The sequence below is a fragment of the Dioscorea cayenensis genome, chromosome 19 (assembly GCF_009730915.1).
Source record: "Dioscorea cayenensis subsp. rotundata cultivar TDr96_F1 chromosome 19, TDr96_F1_v2_PseudoChromosome.rev07_lg8_w22 25.fasta, whole genome shotgun sequence".
Lineage (NCBI taxonomy): Eukaryota > Viridiplantae > Streptophyta > Magnoliopsida > Dioscoreales > Dioscoreaceae > Dioscorea > Dioscorea cayenensis.
This window is the reverse complement of record NC_052489.1, coordinates 8143168-8165149: the sequence shown is the minus strand read 5'-3', so window position 1 is coordinate 8165149 and position 21982 is coordinate 8143168. Positions and strand designations below refer to the sequence as shown.

The 21982-nt window shown below is 35.8% G+C and overlaps 1 protein-coding gene across 1 annotated transcript in view; it reads left to right on the top strand.

The window, feature by feature from the left end:
• LOC120284024 overlaps positions 1-21982 on the top strand; it is a 56016-nt gene that overhangs the window by 2874 nt on the left and 31160 nt on the right. The window contains exons 4-10 of the mRNA XM_039290849.1: positions 338-403; positions 530-589; positions 697-854; positions 1905-2103; positions 11008-11127; positions 20485-20570; positions 20651-20761. Coding sequence (XP_039146783.1) covers positions 338-403; positions 530-589; positions 697-854; positions 1905-2103; positions 11008-11127; positions 20485-20570; positions 20651-20761 — 800 coding nt within the window. The remainder of the gene's footprint in view (positions 1-337; positions 404-529; positions 590-696; positions 855-1904; positions 2104-11007; positions 11128-20484; positions 20571-20650; positions 20762-21982) is intronic.

The following is a 21982-nucleotide window of genomic DNA, read 5'->3' as shown; positions in this document are numbered from 1 at the left end:
GTACTAAAAGTTCTTCTACTAAATTGAAAAAAAGTATTTTTTTTAAGCCAATCCAAACAAGGTCTTATTGGGCTGAAATCAGACTCTTAATATATGTTATAAAATAACAAACTCCTTAATTGGTGAAAAGAGATTGTCATGTCTTAGACCTTTTCATTCTTGTGCAAGTCTTGCAAAATTTAAGGTAATTATGCATCTCGAAATAAGGTTCAGGGGCATCTTTGATATTGATATTGATTCTTTCTTGATTATACATTGCATCGCTCATGCTCTCTCTCTCCTTTCTTGTTAAAAGCTGTCTGTGCTTTGTTATGTTTTTACAAAAGCTTCTTTTCAGGGCCCTGTTTCTGGCTTTGTGAGCATCTTGAGGACATTTATTTCTGCTTTTATTGCGTCATATGAGGTAAGCCATTGGGTATCTTGTTCACCAATTTTATTTTCTGCACATGGTACAATTCTCTGCTTGCGTGCTTGGTTGATGTTAACCAGGTTCCATAAAAACGTTGTTGATTGCGCTTTGCTTTTTCAGATTGAAGAAAGTAACCAGTTCTTAATTCTGGACACACTTTGCCTGATTTACCATGGGGAGGTTGCCTTCATCTTCTAAAATTTATTATGTTCAGTTTTGGCTTTTTTATTTTCCTATTTTTAATCTCCATTGTCTTGCCATATGCACTCGGCTGCCTAAACATTCAGGAATCACTTTCGACGCAATTTTGGGATGGAGAAAGTTTTGTTGATGGTCCAATTCGATCCTTACTTTACATGCTTGAGAATGAATTCCCTTACCGCAGTGTGAAACTTCTTCGCTTCTTGTCTGCCGTCTCTGAAGGGAAGTGGTCTGCAGAATGCGTGTATGTTTTGCCTTTAGATTTTTGCTTCTGCTTATTTAATATGAAAAATTCAAATGCTCTCTCTCTCTATATATATATATGTATGTATATTATTTTTTTAATATCTTGGATTCAAATGTTCTCATTTTGTTTCTTCTGTTGAGTCTTATATTCTGTTTAGTCAAATAATGCATCTTTCACCTGTAAGATTGCTGCTTGATCTGCTTTGACTGTTAATATGTTGTTTTTAGCTCATGGCCAACTTTTATCTTAAAACCATTAAGAGAAGAAATTCTTGTATAATGCATTCTTAAATGGGTTATTTGTTTTTAAATCTGAAAAACGTAATACATAAAATTTCCCTAAGCCAACCTTTATTGGTAGACTGCCCATGCTTGTTAAATGGAAGGTGCACTAGCCATCTTCAAATGTTCTTTCAGTCAAACTCGTAAAAGCCGATACCTGTGAATGTCTTGTTCCTCCATGACTATTGAGCCTGAGAATGTGTAGTGTGAACCATCATGACATTTGAAAATGTTGCTTTCATGCATTCACCTGAACTGACATTTCAAAATTGTGGTATTTTATTAGATACAAACTAAACATATTATCTCGATTTTAATTCGATACAACTCAAAAAGCTTAAGCCGAGACCCTTGCATTTATATATATGTATATATATATATTCATATTCATATCCATATTTACTTACCGACTGACTTAGCTGATGCTGATATGGAACTATTAATTAATCTAATGCATCTCTTTAAATGTGCTATTCTATTTTAGCTAGTTAAAAAAAAAGGGAAAAAAACCTATCTTAAGCATATAGGATGATAGAGATAGGCGCATATATTCATATTCATATCAACTGATTTCAACTTGTGTTGGAGAGAATTTTTACCTCCGCTTCTTCTAGATCATTATGAGCTTTACCCAATGATCCTAGTTGCAGTAAGCTAATTTTATTTCTCATGTCAGTTATGGTTCTTATTTTGGTTTTTGTCTTCATAGTTGCATTGAATGCAGAATTGCATTTATTTTGCTCCCTTATATGATCTAATATTGCAGGTATAACTTTCTAAATAAGATGTGTGGTGTCACATCATTGTTTGAGATTCCTCATGGTTCCCATGTGAACATACATGATACTGTTGTAACCCATCATCATCTATATGTCCTGGGGGTTGAAGGCCTTTATATTCCAATGGGAAGCCGTGGGTTTGTTTTGAGAATTGTCGATTCCAATCGGGCACTGGTTCGTTGGGAGGTGATCGGCTTTAACCTTCAATTTTACTTTCCCTTTCCTATTTGAAATTGGTTTCCTGTGTGGTTGAAATGTACTTCGACTCTTTATATAGTCTCCCCTTAGCAACATTTCATAAACTCAGTCTTTTTTTTCTTTTTTTTTGACACACTTAGATCAATTAACATTACTTCCAATGTGTTTGAAACCATAAAACTTGACCTGCTTTAGCTAAGTGATTAATAGGATCCAGTCATTATAGAGTAAATCATTATTTTTGTAGTTTCGCAAGTTTAGAAATGATTGTGGCAGATTCTTGTTCATGTTATTGTTTCAGAGATTGAATATGCACTTGCATCTATGTCTGTTGTAGAAAATTTTAATTCTGGGTAATTCTACCTATGCTAAACATTATTATAATATATATATGCATACAGGCAGAAAGCCAAGATAAGATAAGAACTAAATAAAATATCAAACTAACTAATATGATAAGGGTAATCATCAAACTAGTTGGGTGTTGATAATATGAAACCAACTAAAGTTGAATAAGTTAACTAAAATAAGACAAGGACATGCTGCATCTGTTTCATCAGGCTTAAATTATTAATTGAGCTGATTGAACTCTGGACCTGTTATATGTTGGTCTTGTCCAATTATGAATATATCACGCCAGTTTACTCTTTAAATACTTACTAATGCTTTAGCTGTACTTTTTTCTCAAACAACTTCAAATTGCATTGTGAAAGCATGAGTGGAGTGACTTATGAGTCCTTAGATACATGTCATGATGCTAATTTTAGTTGTGGATGTTACCCTGCCTATGGGGATGAAAACTTTTTATGACATACGGAAAGCAATGATTTCCATGTTATTATATTTTCACTTCCACTTGAGTCAATGGTGACAATGATTATGATAGGTGATATTTTATCTGCATTTTGGCTCTAAAATGTTCAAATAGAGTGAGAGCTAGTGCAATTATGTTGTATTTTGAATGTTCAAACAAGGGAATGTACACAAAAATTGAACACTATATAAGCCCTATAGAAAGTGTGCATGTATTTTAGAGCTTCAATGAAGTTTCAAAGACTGGAATTACTGAATGGGAGTGGGAACACTCAATACTTAAGCTGGGACATTTTATTTTGCTGTAAAATCATTCTTTTGAAAATGTGATTGATGCCTTTTGGAAGAACTTGGAAATGTAAACATTTGAAGGAGAAACTTAAGTAGTGCTAGATAAAAATTGTAACCTGATGTTTGTTGAAATTACTTCTTTAATGCTAATTATAGGCTTCTCTACACATATGGTATAACTTATTCGCAAATGCGGTCTTATTTCATCTTTGAATTTTGTGTTAAGGAGATGATTTGATAGTGTGAGATTATAGTGAAAAGAAGTGATTTTACCTCCTGGATTGATTAAGCTGCTGGCTTTGAGAGCTCCTCTAGCTATTTCTGCTTTTTCTTGATGTCTTATGGGTGCGTCTCTTCATTGTTGGTGTCTTAAAAGACCTTTTTTGTTTTTTTCCCCATAATGCCCTTAGGCATCTTTAGCGTTTTCTTTCTTCTAAATTACAACTCTGCCACTGCTAAGTGGCAGAATTACAATTTTGCCACTGCTAAGTGGCACTTGCTTCTTTGTCAGACTTACCCTCAAGCTGGTGAATGGATGGTTTCCACTCTTAGCTTGTTAACTAAATTTTCAAAAATTGGAACACTTGGTGCTTTGGTGAGAATATCTGCAATTTGTTCTTGTGATGTGATGTAGGGAGTACAAATGGGGCCACTGTCCATTTTCTCCTTAATGAAGTGTCGATCAATTTCTATATGTTTTGTTCTGTCATGTTGAACTAGATTATGAGCAATGCTTATGACTGACTTGTTATCACAATATAACCTTATAGGTCTCTCAACATAGAACTTCAGGTTATCCAGAATATTCTTAAACCACAAAAGTTTGCATATCCCTTAAGCCATTGCCCTGAACTCTGCCTCTGCACTTGATCTAGCAACCACATTCTGTTTCTTACTTCTCCAGGTTATTAAATTTCCTCCTAGAAAGGTACAATATCTAGTGGTAGACTTCCTATCATCAATAGATCCTGCATAATCTGCATCTATGTATGCTTCAAGAGTCAAAAAAGTAATCCTTTTCCTGGATCCCTTTTCAGGTACTTAAGCACCCTATTTGCAGTTTGTAAATGAATTCTCTTTGGTTTATGTATGAACTGACTTATGACACTGACTGCAAATGCTATATCTGGTTTGGTATATGACAGGTATATTAGTTTCTTAACCAACCTTTGATACATTTCACTGTCTATTGGCACATCATCTTCTACCACTCCAATTTAGTATTTTGTCCATAGGAGTATTGGCTGGCTTGCTTGCAGTTTTCCTTGTCTCTTTGAATAGGTCTATGATCTACTTGTGTTAAGATATAAAGATACCATTTCTTTTATGCGCTACCTTTTTACCCAGAAATTATTTCAATCTACCTAAGCTCTTGATGTCAAATTCTTTTGCTAAGCAGTTGTTCACTTCCTCATGTTCTCTTTTATCATTTCCTGTTAGAACAATGTCATCCATATACATAAGGAGCACAACAACTTCCCTTGAATCAGAATGTTTGATAAATAGAGTATGATCTCCTTAACACTCTTTATAGCTCATTTTCAACGTTACTTGAGTGAATCTTCCAAACCACTCTAGGGGATTGTTTTAGGCCAGACAAAGCCTTATTTAATCTGCATACTGTTTGCGGTGACACATTACTCTCAAGTCCTGGAGGAATATTCATGTAGATTTCTTCTTCTAATTCGCCATGTTTCAAAAACATTAGAAGGTATTTGGATGTTATGGAGGTTTCCTAAAAAGGGTTTGTAGGATGGAGACAAATTACTAAAGGTGGAGACATGAGCAAGAGGGTATAATGGCCTTTTTGTGCATCCTCGAGTTGGCTTCCTAATGGCAATGGGAACATCTAGATTAGTCAAAGAATCATCTGAAGTAACAAGGGGTGCTGGATCATTGGTTTCCTGCACTACAATTGGAGCAGAGATTGATACCTCATTTGAAGGATTCAAGGTTGACGATTGATTTTGTATGAGTTTAGGAGCCGCCGTCTTTCTCCTTTTGTATATGCATGCTTTACAGGTGGTTTTACTTTGGAGTTTGTGTCAGGTATAACTTCTGGTGTGAAAGAAAAGATGGCCATCCATAAAGAGATGATCCTTCTTCTCTTCAATAGTAGGTCGTTTCTCCTCCAGAAGAGAAGGGAAAAAATAGGATATACGCTCATGAAAGGTAACATCACGGGATATAAAGAACTTTTGAGAATGAGGATGATAACAGTTGTACTCTTTTTGAGTTAGGGAGTATTCCACAAAGACACACTTAAGAGCTCGAAGGTCCAGTTTTCCTCTATCCTGGCTATGAATGTGAACAAAGGCGACACACCCAAAAACACGAGGTATAAGGTTGCTTGAGAATTGAATATGCGGATTAAAGGAAGACAAAAGCGCTATTGGATTTTTTATGTCTAAGAATCTGGATGGTAATCTGTTTATAGGATAAGTGGCAGTCAAGATAGCTTCTTCCCAGAATTTTTGTGGTGTACTATGTTGAAGTAAAAGGGATCAAGGTTGGTCAAGATGATGGCCATTTTTCCGCTCAGCTACACCATTTTGCTATGGTGTTTTCACACATGAAGATTTATGAATTATGCCCTCTTTTGGCAGAAAAGGTAATGACTTGATTGAAATAGTCTCTAGCATTATCAGACCGTAGTCTCTTAAGGTCACAAAATTTGGAAATATGATATTAAGGTCAGGTTTGTGCTTGAGAAGGTATGTCTAAGTTATCCGGATGATGAAACAGGTCAGCCAAAAGTCATAGCGAATGAGATAACAAGGAAATGAACTTTTTTTTTATTGCTGATTGGGAAAGGAGCACGCTTGTGTTTAGCAAGCTCACAAACTTCACATTGATAGCTCTCAGCTTTGACATTGGTAAATAGACTAGGAAACATACTCTTAAGGACTAAAAAGGATGGATGGCCAAGGCGACAATAATCAAGCAAAATGTTCTCTCTCATAGACTGAACATGCACTTACAACTTGGACTAATGCACTACAGACTGTACTGACCCCAGAAGTGAACCACCACATGCTTCAAAGAGATAAAGGTTGCGCTTTTGCTCATTATGTTCAATCATCTCCCCGAATCCTTGGTCTGAAATACATAGTGACTATTGTTAAATATTGCAGTGTAAGGCATATCTTGAGTTAAATTTTGTATGGAAATTAGATTGATAGAAATTTTGGGGACATGAACATTTTTTAGGAGTATGGAAGATGTAAGTTGGACATCACCAACACCAACAACGGTGATGAGAGAGCCATTAGCCACAACTATTTTTCAGGTACTCGGACAAGGGTATGTGAGGAAACAGGATGTTAGAAAAGTTATGATATGTGGCTCCGGAGTCTACAATCCAAGGAGGGGTATTTCTAATATCTGAAGCATTTAAATTGAATAAAGACAGATACATTCCTGAATAGATTAGGTTACTACTACCTGAAGGCTTTTCAAGGCTGTTGAGTAGGGATCTGATGCACTCAAGAGTATCATTATTAGAGGATATGTCTTCTGACCATTGCTTTCAACCATGTGAGTGTGCCCATGTCCTTTTTGGGGTCCCTCTTTGTCCCCACTCTCTGCTTGGTGGCTTTCCATGGAATTTCTGACATTGTTCCTTTGTATGCCTTGGTTTTTTGCAATATGTACAAAGCAAGCTATCTTTATTATTTCTGAGATGCTCTGATTTACTCATTGCAGTATTGGGACCACCCTTTTGATTTCCAAACTTTCGCTTATTGTGTACTTCATGTCCTGTCACAAATGCATTGACACCTTTACCTTCGTTCTGTATATAAGTCACCATAACCGCCTTCATGCTAGGAAAAGAGCCCATCATCAGGCTCTTACGACTCTCCTCACCTCGAATCAAGACAATAGCCTCATCTATCTCTGGGCTCTTATCTTTGCCTAAAATTTGCATCCTGATGCAGTCATATTGTGGATTCAAGCCTACTAGAAACATGAACATCCTCTTTTTTTCAATATACTCCTTCACCTCGGGGCTCTTCATGGCTGTAGGCTGTTAGAGATCTTACTTTTGCCACAAAGCTTGTAGTTGATTGACATACTCTGTGACACTTTTATTGCCTTGCTTAAGAGCCATATTTCTTAGAAGGATATCAAAAATTTGTGCATCATCCTTAGCTTTTGAATATTTCTTACTCCCTGCTTCCTGGATAGCTTTGGTAGAATTCATGAATATATAAGGCTCACACACTTCTGAAGTCATAGAGTTCCATAATCAAGCCATAATAATCGCATCATCAGTTTCCCGCTTGTTGTCATTGGGAGTCTTCTCCTTGCCTACAATATGGTCTAACTTATCTTTGCCTCTCAATATGGTTTTGATAATCTGTGACCACTTTAGATAATTTGCCCCATCAAATCTATAAGCTGCCCCAATTGAAGATAGGTCATTATGACTTTGGAACTTGCTTTCTTGCAGCATAGCAGACTCGGTAGGATTGGAGCTGGATTTTGTGGTATCTACCATTCTAAACACAGTCTTCTAACCTTTTATGTGTCAATATAGATCTGAAAAGCAGCAATCAAGGCTGCTGGAATCTCCAACAAACAAAAAACACATATTTTTGAGATGTTTCACTAGAGAAAAAACTGAAAACGGGTGGAATTAAGCCACCAAAATAAGATTGAATCTCCCTTCCTGATTTCTGCATAGGTAGGCAGGACTATTCAACATTTTTAATGTTGAAAATTAGAAAAATAGAGACTTCTCTCGTGCTAGAGGTTTCTCCCTTGCTGCAGTATAGGCCCTTCCAGAGGATTCGATCCTATTTTTTGACTTTTGGGTTCTATTCTCCACCAATCCTTCAACTCCGAGACATTTCCATAGGTCTTCAGCTCTTACAACTTTGATATCATGTGAGACAATAGCAAAAAGAAGTGATTTTACCTCTTGGATTGATTGAGCTGTTGGCTTTGAGAGCTCCTCTAGCTATTTCTGCTTTTTCTTGATGTCTTACTTTTGCTTCTCTTCATTGTTAAGGTGAAAGACCTTTTTTGTTTTTTTCCCATAATACCCATATATAGGCATCTTTAGGGTTTTTTTCTTCTAAATTACAACTCTGCCACTGATAAGTGGCAGAATTACAATTTGGCCACTGATAAGTGCTTTTTGTTCTTGTCACATATGGAATATCATTTGAAAGAAGTTTATTATCTGATTCATCTTAATAAACTAATCCTATAAAACCACATATTCTTAATGGGAAAATTTTTAACTATAGGAAGAGAACGGTGCATTGCTTTGTCCAAATTCTTGATGGAATTTGGTGGTTTTATCAAAGTAAAATTTGGTCAATAAATCACATCAAATTGATTGATCCTTTGCTAATACTTCTTCAGGTTACCTTAATAATAGTGAGATCCAGTAATAGACTATAGTAACTGCCAAAAATGTGTTTGTGGATAAAAAAAATAATTCCTTTGCTTAATGGTTTATTCAGCAATAATATTATTATTTTTATTATTTTACATTTGTTATATCTTTGAAGCGTGACATAGATTAAATAAGTATTTCATGTTGGTTTGCTACAAACTACTCTCTAGCATGGTGAGCTGTCATGGGTCAACAACAACAAGGACAGCAGAATTACCAAGTGGACAAGCGATTCACACACAGGGAATTCACACGTGGCAAAGGAAGGAGTAGATAAGTTATTTGAATAAATCTAGATAAGTCTATTTTGAATAAATTTAGATTAAGTTTATTTGAATTTAAATGTTAGTAGTTTGTTTTATTTGGTAAGCTAGTTTGTTTTAGTTAAGATTTTTTTGAGTTGTTTAAGCTGTATGACATATTAGATACAGCCTTTCAGGATGAATAAAGCAAGCAGAATTTTGTCTAATTTCTCTTTTTGAGATCGAAGAGTTCTCTTTCAACGAGCCCTTATTTTTTTCCATCAAGATAGGTCAAAAAGGGAGGAAGACTCCTAAGCAAAACACACCTATTTTTCCAACTAGAAGGTTCCATTACCAGAAGTCGATCTAGGACCCGTAACATAAGCATTGATTAAGCCATTTTCCAAGGGTTAATTCTTTAGGTTGTTAACTTGGACTGAACTGGGATACCTCCAAATTTTGAAAATATCAGAGGGGAGATAAAAAAATTTCTTAAAATACAGGAAAAAGTTGTAGTATAATTAAAATATTATTGGACTATATTAAATAATTCAAGAAGAATCACCACAAAGAAAAATTATATAAAATCCAATATCAACTGCCAGTAATTGTGATATTATATAAATGGAATCACTAACAGCAGTAAAATTCAGTAAACTAATCTTTTAGCGACTACAAAGAAGTTACTTAAGTTGAATGAGGCACAACATAAATTGGAAGTTTTAAAAAGAGAAACTTAGTTCACCAAGAAAGTTTGACAGGAACGAACATTGTGGAATTGCTGAGTAAAAAAGCTAGGATATACAGATCAGAAAAGAAAAGATGAAAAATATTGGGAAAGAAGATGCAAAAATCAGAGTGAAAAAGAAAGGTGAGAGAGATGGGATAAGGATGCTAGCCATACCTAGCTTTAGGTTATCTATGTTGGTTGAATAAGGTCCACCAGTAAGGATAGAGACTTTGGAAGGGAACTGTTGGAAATATAGTACCACATCGGTTGTGTAATAGAAGTGTAATGGGTTTATATATAGGTATAGAGGTTGAGCCACTAAATCTTGAGATTTTTTTGTGTAAGGCCCCTAAGCCCATATAGAGCCCATATAGGGCCCACTAGTACCAAAATATAAAATCTAACAGGAACCATTGAATTATTGGACATATTTGCTTGTAGTGCTCAAGTTGGCAGATGACAGAAGAGAAGTCACAATGAGGATGTTAGGGTCAAGGATCCCATTAAACTTAGCACGACTTGCTTAACTTGGCATAGTAGAACTTATAGAACAGATCAAAATTTAACCTAACCAGTGTGAAGTAACTTTGATTTGGATGAGTCACCAGTGTCAGAAAAGCTTGTTGATTACCTGGTTTTTGAGCTGATTCTTCTTCTTTAATATTTATTAATTAATTTATTTTTTTGAGCTAACCTGAGTCAAGCGTGATAGTTGTGATCTGCATTGAATCTCAAAACAGATGACTTAACTGAGTCACTAGTTGACTGGCCAAGTCAGGCAATCATGTATTAAACCACCACCCTTCACTATATTGCCATCATAAGAATCTGAAATGTAATTATCATCCAAAGTAGAAGACAGATGCTACGTAAGTGGCCTGAGAAGTGTGGTGATTTGATCACAGATTCACAATACTATGTTGAATTGCATGTGTATAATCTTTATAGAACTATGTGATCAAGAGGAATTGTGTATTTCACTGTTAACTAGTTTCTATGGTCATAGAAATTGAATCAAACACAATTGGGATACAAGCTGAATGAAACAAACGAAATGTGAGGCAAAAAATAAATCTTCAAGCGCATAGCTCTGCCACATAAACAATTGATCTGCAGGAGTGGATGAGCTAGTCATGCAGATTTTGTGATTGTATTCTAGTGCATAGACCATCTACTAGCCTACTGTCAGCGTACCTTAAGCCCATTCATGGTAATCCGATAATGCTGTGGGCATCTGGCTAGTTTCTCTTTGAGAAGAAATGTCAAGACAACCTTAGAAATTTGTTGTCTATCATATGTTTGTGATCAAAAGCTTTTGGCATTTTAAATTTTATTTTTTTACTGATATCAAGTCTAGCTGACTGCTTCTAACTATCATCTGACTGCTGAAACTCATTTTTTCTTTGCAGAGCAAGGTATCTGGTGTTATTCTGTTGCTATTTCGTATGGCACAGTGTTCCTTTTTGAACAACAATGAGGAAGCATGCCTTGCGCTGAACTTGTTCTATCGGATGATGTCATTTAATATGGTAATTTTGAGTTTGTTACTGATTAGTAGTCGGTTATATTGCCATTATTTTTCTATTTAGCTTAGATCATTAAATAATAATAGAAAATTGTTAAGCACAGCAATTTCATTCTTTAACGCCCTGTTGAAAACTATTTGTTGCTGTAACTTAGTTGACTATTTCTAGTTTTTATGGTGGCGCTTGTCCCTCTTTTTTATGCTTTATGTTGTTTATAACCTGGTAAGTCATCTTGCCTATGTTCACTAGTTCCTTTGAAGCTAGGTTGAAATTGTTCACATAGAAGGTAATTATATGAATCTTCTGCTTCATGAATGGGCTCCTGATTTCTCAGCATGGACGGAGAATGTTGAAAGGAAACCAAGAACTTTTCTATACTATGTAACCAGATTTTGGAGCATTTCTTGATTTGAATGCTAATGAAGAATAATTTTTGGTAGTTTTGGTCAAATTATTCAAGGTTTTTGCACATGTACCCCTGCAATGCCTCATAATTATATACATACCCCTGCCAAATTTATAGGTCTTGTCTACTGCTGTAAATCAAGTACTCTTTGAGCCATAGCCCTTTCCAGGTACATAAAAATGAGTTCCTTTATTAATGTTGGAATATACAGTTCTGTAGGGGTGTATCTGTAAGAGTGATGGTTTTATCGGGTCATAGAAGTAATATCAATTTTTGTTGGCTTGTATACATTCTGATGATGATTTGGGGTGGTATATTTGCAAATATCCATGATTCAATAGCCAAAAAAAAAAAAATGTGTTGAAATAAATGCTGAATTGAACTACAATCCTATTGCTTAGTGCCTTTAGCAGGTCAAAATTTCTGTGAAATTAGTCTTACAAAATTATTGATATTTTTTCCTTTATTTCTTGGTTTCAGAAATGTTCTATAACTTGCTTGCAAATGCAGAATATGCAGCGTATTATTTCTAGGTTAAAATTATTTTATGTTCAAGAATAGTATTTAAAGGAGTAGCATGATTAACTAATGTGTGGTTATTAGAAAGCCTACAGATGTTTTTCAATCTTTCACTTGGTTAATGATTGTTCCTTTAAACCAAAGATGGAATTGAATTCTAAAAAAATGATTGGTCGAGGTATGGATACAACTTGCCAGTTGGACAATGCATAAATTTATCTGATCAAACCCTCATCTATGATGTACAAGGAAAATATCAACTGGTTGACTGTTGATAGTTTAGCTATGGTTCAAATATTTGGTTGGCAACTATTTTGACTCTTATAATGATCAAATACTAGATTTCATGATACAGATATTCAAAGAGTGGATGTTTAGGATTTGCTAAGTTAATTATTGTTCCCACAATGTGGGTATATCTTTTCATGGGAGGAGTACTAGATTACATATTTAGGCTATTTGTTCAATATGGTCCTCATACTATATAAGTGAGATGATCTGCGTGATTGTTTCTTCACATGTGGCCTTTAAAATTGCTATTTGAATTTAAATGGTATGCAAAGAGAAACATTGTTTTGTTACTTTGATGAATTTTTCAGGCGACCTTCATTGATTACATAGCATTTTATATAATTGCTCCATTAACTATCTATGCTTTGCTTCTTTTAATCGTTGGATATTTCTTCAATGCTTGTCATGCATGGTTACTTAAGTTTTGATGCATGAAGGCAGAATTAAGATTTTAGAGATAGGCAGGTATCAATTTAGCTGCTAGAATCAAGATTCCCTTACTCCAAAGTTTATATATATAAATATATATTTTTTATTTTATGATTTTTTTTCCTAAGCTACTTGTCTTCCAACTTATTCTAACATTTATGTTGGAAATGCAAGAATAATGGTTTTACTTTTGTGCTGGTATTTTCTGGGGCAAGGAAATCAATCAAAAAGCGATTAACAAAGAGGAAAAGTCACCACATATACCATATAGTATGTGGGTAACTTTCCGGTTTTGGACAAGATGAGAGTTGGTTGGGTTGGTCATCTATTACCTCTTGTTGAATGGGTTTCTTTTCACTCCCAATTCTTAAAACTATTTCAAATGGTATCTGGATATATTCATTGGTTTCATTGACCTTTTCCTCCAACTTTCTTGAATATTATGGTCACTCCGCTTTTTCTCCAGATCTTTTGTTAATGTATGCTTCAGTTACTGTAAGACTTTAGCTTTACCAATAAGTCAATGTTCTTCCTTGTTTCCAGTTGTTTTCTGTTTAGTTTTTTTGAGAGTTGTGTAGTGGCTTGTTTTGTGGCTGGTTTTTAGGATATAGTTGTGTCAAATCATGTCCATGTATTTCTTTCTATCAGTCAGTGGTTTTTGTTGTATTTAAGCTGAAGTTAGATTAATGAATTACTATCTTTTCCCAGCAAACTATCCTTGTTCTGTTTTTCTCCTTTAATCCTCCAAGTCTTAAGCTCAAACTTCCAACAAATTGGTACCAGAGCTGTCTTCTTGAGGGACCTGTGAGTAAGAGAAACCCATCTAAACACCTTTCTTTTTCCATGGATTCCGAAACACCCTTCTCATCATTGGCACCACTGCCTTTAATGGTAAAAATTACCATGTTTGGGCTGCTAGAATGGAAGCTTATTTGGAAGCAAATGATCTCTGGGAAGCTGTTGAGGAGGAGTATGATGTTCCCCGAATTGCCAAAGAAACCCAACACTGGCACAGATCAAGAATCATAAGGAGAAGAAGGCAAGGAAGTCGAAGGCTAGAGCTATACTTGTTTTCTGCAGTGTCACCGTAAATCTTTGTCGGGATCATGACCAAGAAATCTGCATTCAAAGTCCGGAATTTCCTCAAAAAGTGAATATGAAGGAGATGAAAGAATCAAAGGGATGCAAGTTCTCAATCTGATCAGGGAATTTGAATTGATGAAGATGAAGGATTCAGAGACTATCAAAGAGTATTCCAACAGATTACTCAGCATTGCCAACAAAGTAAGATTACTTGGCACTGAATTTCCTGATTCTAGATTGGTTCAGAAGGTTCTTGTAACTATTCCTGAAAGATTTGAAGCCACAATCTCCTCTTTAGAGAATACTAAAGACTTGTCGAAAGTCAGTCTAGCAGAGTTGTTGATTGCCTTACAGCGCAGGAGCAGGAGAAGACTCATGAGGAATGAAGGATCAATAGAAGGGCATTACCGCAAGAGTCCAATCAAGCCAAGTTGGAAAAAGGAAAGAAGATCCGGAAAAAGCAAGAAAGAATGTACAAGTTCGATTCTCCAAACACTAATGGAGAATCGAATATGATTTTTCCTCCTTGTAGGCATTGTGGAAAGAAGGGTCATGCACCCTTCGGATCGTCGGAGAAGGCCGACGCAGCGTGTGAAAAATGTCAAAAGATGGGGCACCACCAGAAGATTTGTAAGAGCAATATGCAGCAGAGAAATGTGACTCAAGTCAACCTTCAACGAGAAATGTGGCTCAAGTTGCAGATCAGGAAGAGGAAGAGCAACTTTTTGTGGCAACTTGTTTTGCAACAAATAGTTCTAATGAAAGTGGGAAATGGCTTGTGGATAGTGGCTGCACCAACCACATGACCTTTGATAGAGATCTCTTCAGGAGCTGGACACATCATATATCTCCAAGGTGAAAATTGGCAATGGAGAGTACCTTGCTGTCAAAGGAAAAGGAATTGTGGCAGTTGAGAGTTTCTTAGGTACAAAATTAATCAAAGATGTGTTATTTGTACACGATATCAATCGAATTTCATCGAGTGTTGGTCAACTACTTGAAAGAGGTTTCAAAGTGATCTTTGAGGGCAAGCGTTGCTTAATCAAAGATTCGGGATGGTAACGATGTATTCAAAGTAAATATGAAAGGGAAGAGCTTTGAGTTAGATCCTTTGGAGGAGGAAAGCAAAGCATTTTTTTACAAAAAAGATGCAGGCTGAAATCTGGCACAAACGGCTTGGCCATTTCCATCATGTTGCAGTGCTGAATATGCAAAAGAAGAAATTGGTTCAAGGGCTACCTCACTTAGAAGTCGAGTTACGTGCATCGCAAGGCTTGTCAGTTTGGGAAGCAAGCAAGACTTCCTTTCAAGCAAGCAACCTGGAGAGCTACTGAAAGGTTGAGATTAATCCACACGCACTTGGGTCGGACCTCACGTAACTCCTTCACTCAATGGGAGTAAGTATTATATAGTCTTCATTGACTGACTATACTCGAATGTGTTGGATTTATTTTCTCAGGTTCAAATCAGAAGTTGCTGGTGTATTCTGGAGGTTCAAGCAGTGGATAGAAACTCAAAGTGGATGCAAAATTCAGGCCTTAAGGTCAGATAATGGCAAGGAGTACAACTCTGATAAGTTCAACCTGTTTTGTGAGGAAGCAGGAATTGAACATCAATTCACAGCTCCATATACTCCTCAACAAAATGGAGTTAGTGAGAGAAAGAATCGAACAATTATGGAGATGGCCAGATGCATGCTTCATGAGAAAGACTTGCCAAAGGAATATTGGGCAGAGGCTGCAAACACTGCTGTTTTTTTGCTCAATAGGCTACCAACCAAGGCAATGGAAGAAAAGACACCCTTTGAGGCTTGGTATGGTTACAAACCTTCTTTAAAAAACCTCAAAGTATTTGGGTGTTTGTGTTTTGCTTATGTGCCACAGATTAAGAGAGATAAGCTTGATAAGAAGGCGGAAGCTGCAATCTTTGTGGGATATAGCACAGTCACAAAGGCTTACAAAATTTTCCAGCCTCATACTAGGAAAATTCTGATAAGTAGAGATGTGCATTTCATGGAGAATGACAAATGGAATTGGGCAAAAGCAGAACCAACTACATCTCCTCAGTTGAACGAAGAAGAGTTGGTGGATGATGAACCTGTAAGAGGCACAAGATTGCTCTCTGACATTTATCAGAGTTGCAATGTTGCAATCCTTGAACCTGCAGATTTTTGGGAAGCTAAAAAGGATCCAAAATGGAGAGCTGCAATGAAGGAGGAGCTTACCATGATTGAAAGAAATCAGACCTGGAAGCTTGTGAAGAGGCCAAAGGAAAGAAAAGTAATAGGAATGAAGTGGGTGTTCAGAACTAAACTGAATGCGGATGGCTCCATTAACAAGCACAAAGCAAGGCTTGTTGTCAAAGGGTATGCTCAGATCTTTGGTGTCGATTTTTTTGATACATTTGCTCCTGTAGCTAGATTGGATACCATAAGATTGCTACTTGCTATTGCTGCACAAAAGGGCTGGAAAGTGTACCAACTAGATGTCAAATCTGCATTTCTGAATGGTATTCTCGAGGAGGAGATTTATGTCGAGCAGCCTGAAGGATTTGTTGTTAAAGGGCATGAAAATGAAGTCTATTTACTCAAGAAGGCCTTATATGGCTTGAAGCAAGCTCCAAGGGCCTGGTACAGCAAAATTGATGAGCATTTGATGGAGTTGGGTTTAAAAAAAAGTCTAAGTGAAACAACTCTTTATATCAAAGGTGATGAAATTAATTTTGTTGTGATATCTCTATATGTTGATGATCTGCTGATTACAGGAAGCAATGTTGAGCTTGTTGAGGAATTTGAAAGGGATGTGCAAAGTTCCTTTGAGATGACAAATCTGGGTGAAATGACTTATTTCCTTGGATTGGAGATCAAGCAAAAAAAGAACGAGATCTTCATATGTCAAAAGAAGTACGCAAAGGAGATCTTAAAGAAGTTCAGAATGGAGGAATGCAAGAGCATGGCTACTCCTATGTGTCAGAAGGAAAAGCTGAGCAAGCTTGATGAAGCTGAAAGAATTGATGCAGTCCTCTACAAAAGCTTGGTTGGTTGTCTCATGTACTTGACAGCAACTAGGCCCGATATTTTGCATGCTGTAAGTCTATTGTCTAGATTTACAAATTGTGCAACTGAAACGCATCTTAGAGCTGCAAAAAGGATCATGAGATATGTTAAGGGAACACTAAATTTTGGCATAAAGTATAATGCAAGCCAGGAGTGTTATTTGCATGGGTATTCAGACAGTGATTGGGCTGGATCTGCTGATGATATGAAGAGCACTTCAGGTTACTGTTTTAATCTTGGATCAGGTGTGTTTTCCTGGTGTTGTAAAAAGCAAGAAATAGTTGCACAATCCACAGCAGAAGCTGAGTTTATTGCAGCTACAGCTGCTGCAAATCAAGCTTTATGGCTAAGGAAAGTGCTGATTGATCTGAATTTGAAGCAAGAAGGATGCACTGAGGTGTTTGTGGACAATCAGGCTGCAATTTCTATCTCCAACAATCCTGTTTTTCATGGGAAAACCAAGCATTTTAACATCAAGATGTTCTTTCTTAGAGAAGTGCAAAAAGAAGGGTCTGTTAGTCTAAAGTATTGCAGAACTGATCTTCAGTTAGCAGATTTGTTCACCAAACCTCTACCAAGAAGCAAGTTTGAGTTCTTAAGGGATAAGCTTGGCATTTGCAGCAACTAAAGCAAGGAGGAGTGTTAATGTATGCTTCAGTTACTGTAAGACTTTAGCTTTACCAATAAGTCAATGTTCTTCCTTGTTTCCAGTTGTTTTCTGTTCAGTTTTTTTGAGAGTTGTGTAGTGGCTTGTTTTGTGGCTGGTTTTTAGGATATAGTTGTGTCAAATCATGTCCATGTATTTCTTTCTATCAGTCAGTGGTTTTTGTTGTATTTAAGCTGAAGTTAGATTAATGAATTACTATCTTTTCCCAGCAAACTATCCTTGTTCTGTTTTTCTCCTTTAATCCTCCAAGTCTTAAGCTCAAACTTCCAACATCTTTATCACTTCTTTTAAGAGTGATTCGTTTCGTTCAAATTGTCATCAACTTAGTTCACTAACTGTTTGTTTGACACTTTCTGCTGTTTTTCCTCATAATTGTTATCTTTCTTGATTGGTATACATGGGTGTTGTAGTATTGATTCCCATAGTGTATAATCTACCTTGAACCAATACTTAACATAAAATTTCTGCCTCTTTGCTGCCTTCTTTGAAATGATTTCATCTGAACCTAAATTTGTAGATTGTTTCTTCCTCAAAAAGTTTCCCTTTGTTGATTGAGCTGGAGCTTCTTCTCTTTATTCTGAGTTTTTAAGGAGTTGCTGTACAATGCATTTGCATTGTAATCAAGTGGTTATATTCTCCTTTCTTTTCTCAAGTGTGATAGGAGATCTTGCTGTAAAACATTTCCATATGATTGATGCCATAAACAATGCCAGCATATATATCCTTGGAAAGCACCCCCCTTTCCTCCTAGTTAATGTTTTAGGTTTTATTTCATTGTTTGTTAAATCTTTTGGGCCTGAAAATAGTTTAAGGCCCATTTTAAATAAAGTCATGAACCTTAACCGACTGCTTTGGTGAACTGGTTCTACACCACACATAAGTTTCTTCATGCTTTGCTCCTAATCTGAGCATTCATGCTTTATGTGCTATATGTCTGAGTTTTTCCTTTAATTCTGTATATGACCTTATCATTCTGGGGTTTTATTTATTCTTGGCCTTCACATTGCTGAGCCTATATTTCTAGCTGCACATTTGATACTCACAATCATGGTAGTTAAAGTGGTATAAGTCCTTCGCAAAAGCTATGTTTGAAGAATGTTGCTATTTTTCAAGATTTCTCTTTTATAACCTTTTTGAGCCATATTAATATTTTCAGGGATTACTTTAAGCATTGACTAGGAGCTGGAAAGGATTTCCATGAGATTTATAACCAAGACAGATGCCAGTCTGTTGTTGTTTCATGTAAAGTGCAGTGTTGTTAAGTTGGCTCAAAGGCACCATACAAAATTGATATAGCGCCTCTATGCCCTTCAGGCGAGGCGCCTTTGATAAGGCTCATGCTTTTGGCGCTTTTTTGCACCTTTGTCCGAGGTTCAAGGCGCAAAAAAGGTGCACCTCATTGAAGAGTCTGTTGGGTTTTCGATTTGTATTTGAAAAATTAATTTATTATGCTTTAAAAATCAAAATCTTATTTTAAACTTCATAAATGACTTAAAAAGCAGTGATTCTCTTATAATAGGTACATTACTATTTCCTAAGTAATTGTGCATATACACACAAAAAGGAGGAGTCAACTAGAACAATAATATTTGAACTATCTAATTTATGTGAAATACAACCAAAAGCTGAAAGAAAGATAGGATGTTACTAATCGGATTTCATTAGCAGACATTGATGAAAGTTATGAATGGTTGATAGGAAAGATGGGTGTAGCTTCAGATGATGGAGAAGATGAATTGGTATTTAATAATGGTGAGTTGCCATGGGGCGCAATAGCAGTGCTGCAGGGGTTGGAGAACCATCAACAGTAACTAGATCGTAATCAAACTCTAGATCAAGAGTTTTTGTTGTCGAAGTGGAAGTTGTTAATAAAGAGTAGGATCTAGAAGACTATAATTATGGAGAAAATGGAAGTGAAGATGGAAACATAGATATAGAATTTGAGTATGATGATGATTTTTAATTAGTTATATTTGGTATAGATTTTAGGAAGAATGTGTCAAACTGCAATCCCATGAGTCTTAAAACAATCTTTTGATGTAATTAATATCATTATTATCTTATATTAAAGTTAGATCTTATTATATATGTATATGTATATGTATATTTATATATATATATTTTATTTGAGTGTATCATTAATGAAGAACCACTTGAATGCCATATAAGCAAAACTAAAGCAATGAGGTTCAAAATATACTTTTTTATTTAATAGAAATAATATAAACTCCATCATAATTACTCCATAACGCCAGAAACTCACAGTTAAAGCTAATAATTAAATTAATATAAAATTAAACTAAGATGAAATAAGACCCAATATCTCAACTGAACTTGGTACTCATGCTTGTCACATGAACTGTTTCATCAACTAGGCTTCAAATAACGATCAAATGCAAAACCAACAATAACACATGATTTCCATCATGTTTGGCTCAATAAATATTTTTTCTTCTGCTAATCTAAAAGTGGCTTTTATTTCAACAAACAAGTATCATTTGCATCGCTGTCTCCCTCTATCGTCTATACCAAAATTGCTGATGGCATGTGTATTGAGATTCTTTTACAGCAATGCTCTGCACTGCCAATATGAAAAGAAATTTTAAAGTCCTTCATTTAGATTTTTCTGGAAATAAAATCATATGTACTATTTTAAGGCTAATTAAAGTTACTGTCTGTGCAACAACTAAATCCAGAACTTTGGAGAGATGGTTTAGAAACTCTCCACCTTGGGGTGGTGCTTTGTATTGTAACTTTTTTGCTTTGTGTTGATCAGATACTTATCTAAAGTGTTGATTTTGCAAATCTTCAATTTCTTCATTTTCCACTCACCGCTTGTTAACTTTCCAAGTAACAGGCCCTTTTATATATTAATAAGTACTTATTATATTATGTTTGTATGTGATTTAGGTGATCACTTTTGCTTTGCTTAATATCGAGAAGTTATATCCTTCTGAAGTTGGGCAGCTTGGTGGAAATCTGGCAAATAACCTTAGGTATATATATGGTTGGAATAAGTTGCAAAGATATTTGCTAACGATATATTGAAAATTTGTTAACTTCTTCTATCTTCCAGGGCTGATATGGTGGAGATCATTTGTAGTTTAATCCTCAATTTATCTCATGATGTCAGTAATGCAACTTTAGTTTCCATTTGTATCAAGATCCTGGCTCTCATGTTGAAGTGGTAAGCCATAGGTCCTGATCCACATAATCTCAGTTTTTGGAGTTAATGAAATATCTACTGAACTTGCTTGTTTTACATGTACTTCTAACATTTTTGTGGTTGTTCTTAAGATGAAGATATTTTTGTTACATGAATTTCACCCTCTGTAATGCTTATTGAGGACTTTTGAGAAAATATTCTTCATTGTTTTATTGATGAAGAGTTTTTGTACATAAAGGAAGTGGCTGCTCAATACACCTGCCACAAAACTTGAAAGATTTAAACTAAATCAGAAAATCTACCCACTAAAATAGGAAATTACATTAATATAGAAAATCTGGTCAATGAATCCAGATTCTCCTTTATTTAGCCTACTATAATAGGAAAAATAAATCCCCATAATTTATAACTAATTTCTATGAAGATTTCCACACTTCCCCTCAAGCTGTGTTGTAAATATTATACATGCACAGCTTGCAACTCAAATCTTCAAAGGTAGTTCTTGGGAAAGCTTTGGTAAGAATGTTTGCAGTTTGGGATTTAGTAGGTGTGTATATAAGTTGGACAATTGAACTTCCAATCTTCTCAGAAATAAAGTGGCGGTCTATCTCAATATGTTTGGTCCTGTCATAATGTACAGGATTCTTTGCAATGCTAATAGCTGCTTGATTATCACAAAACAACTTGATTGGTTCCTTGCCATTAATTCCCAACTCATTGAGCAATCTTTGAATCTACATTCCCTCACAAATCCCGAGAGCCAAAGCTCTGAATTCTGCCTCTGCACTGCTTCTTGAAACTACTGATTGTTTTTTTCTCCTCCATGTCACAAGGTTTCCCCACACATATGAGCAATATCCTGTAGTTGAGCGTTTGTTTGAAATATCTCCTGCCCAGTCGCCATTTGAGAAGACCTTAATCTCATTGTTATTGCACTTTTTAAACAATATTCCTTTCCCTGGAGTCATCTTTAGATATCTCAAAATGCGGTTTATTGCCTCCATATGTTCTGCTGTTGGATTATTCATGTATTGGCTCACAACACTTACAGGAAATCCGATGTCAGGCCGAGTATGTGATAGGTAAATGAGTTGACCAACCAATCTTTGATATCTCCCCCTGTCCACAGGTGTACTATTATCAGCTTTTCCAATCTTTTTTGTAGGATCCATAGGAGTGTCTACAGGTTTGCAACCCAACATTCCCGTCTCTTTGAGAAAAATCTAGGACATATTTGCGTTG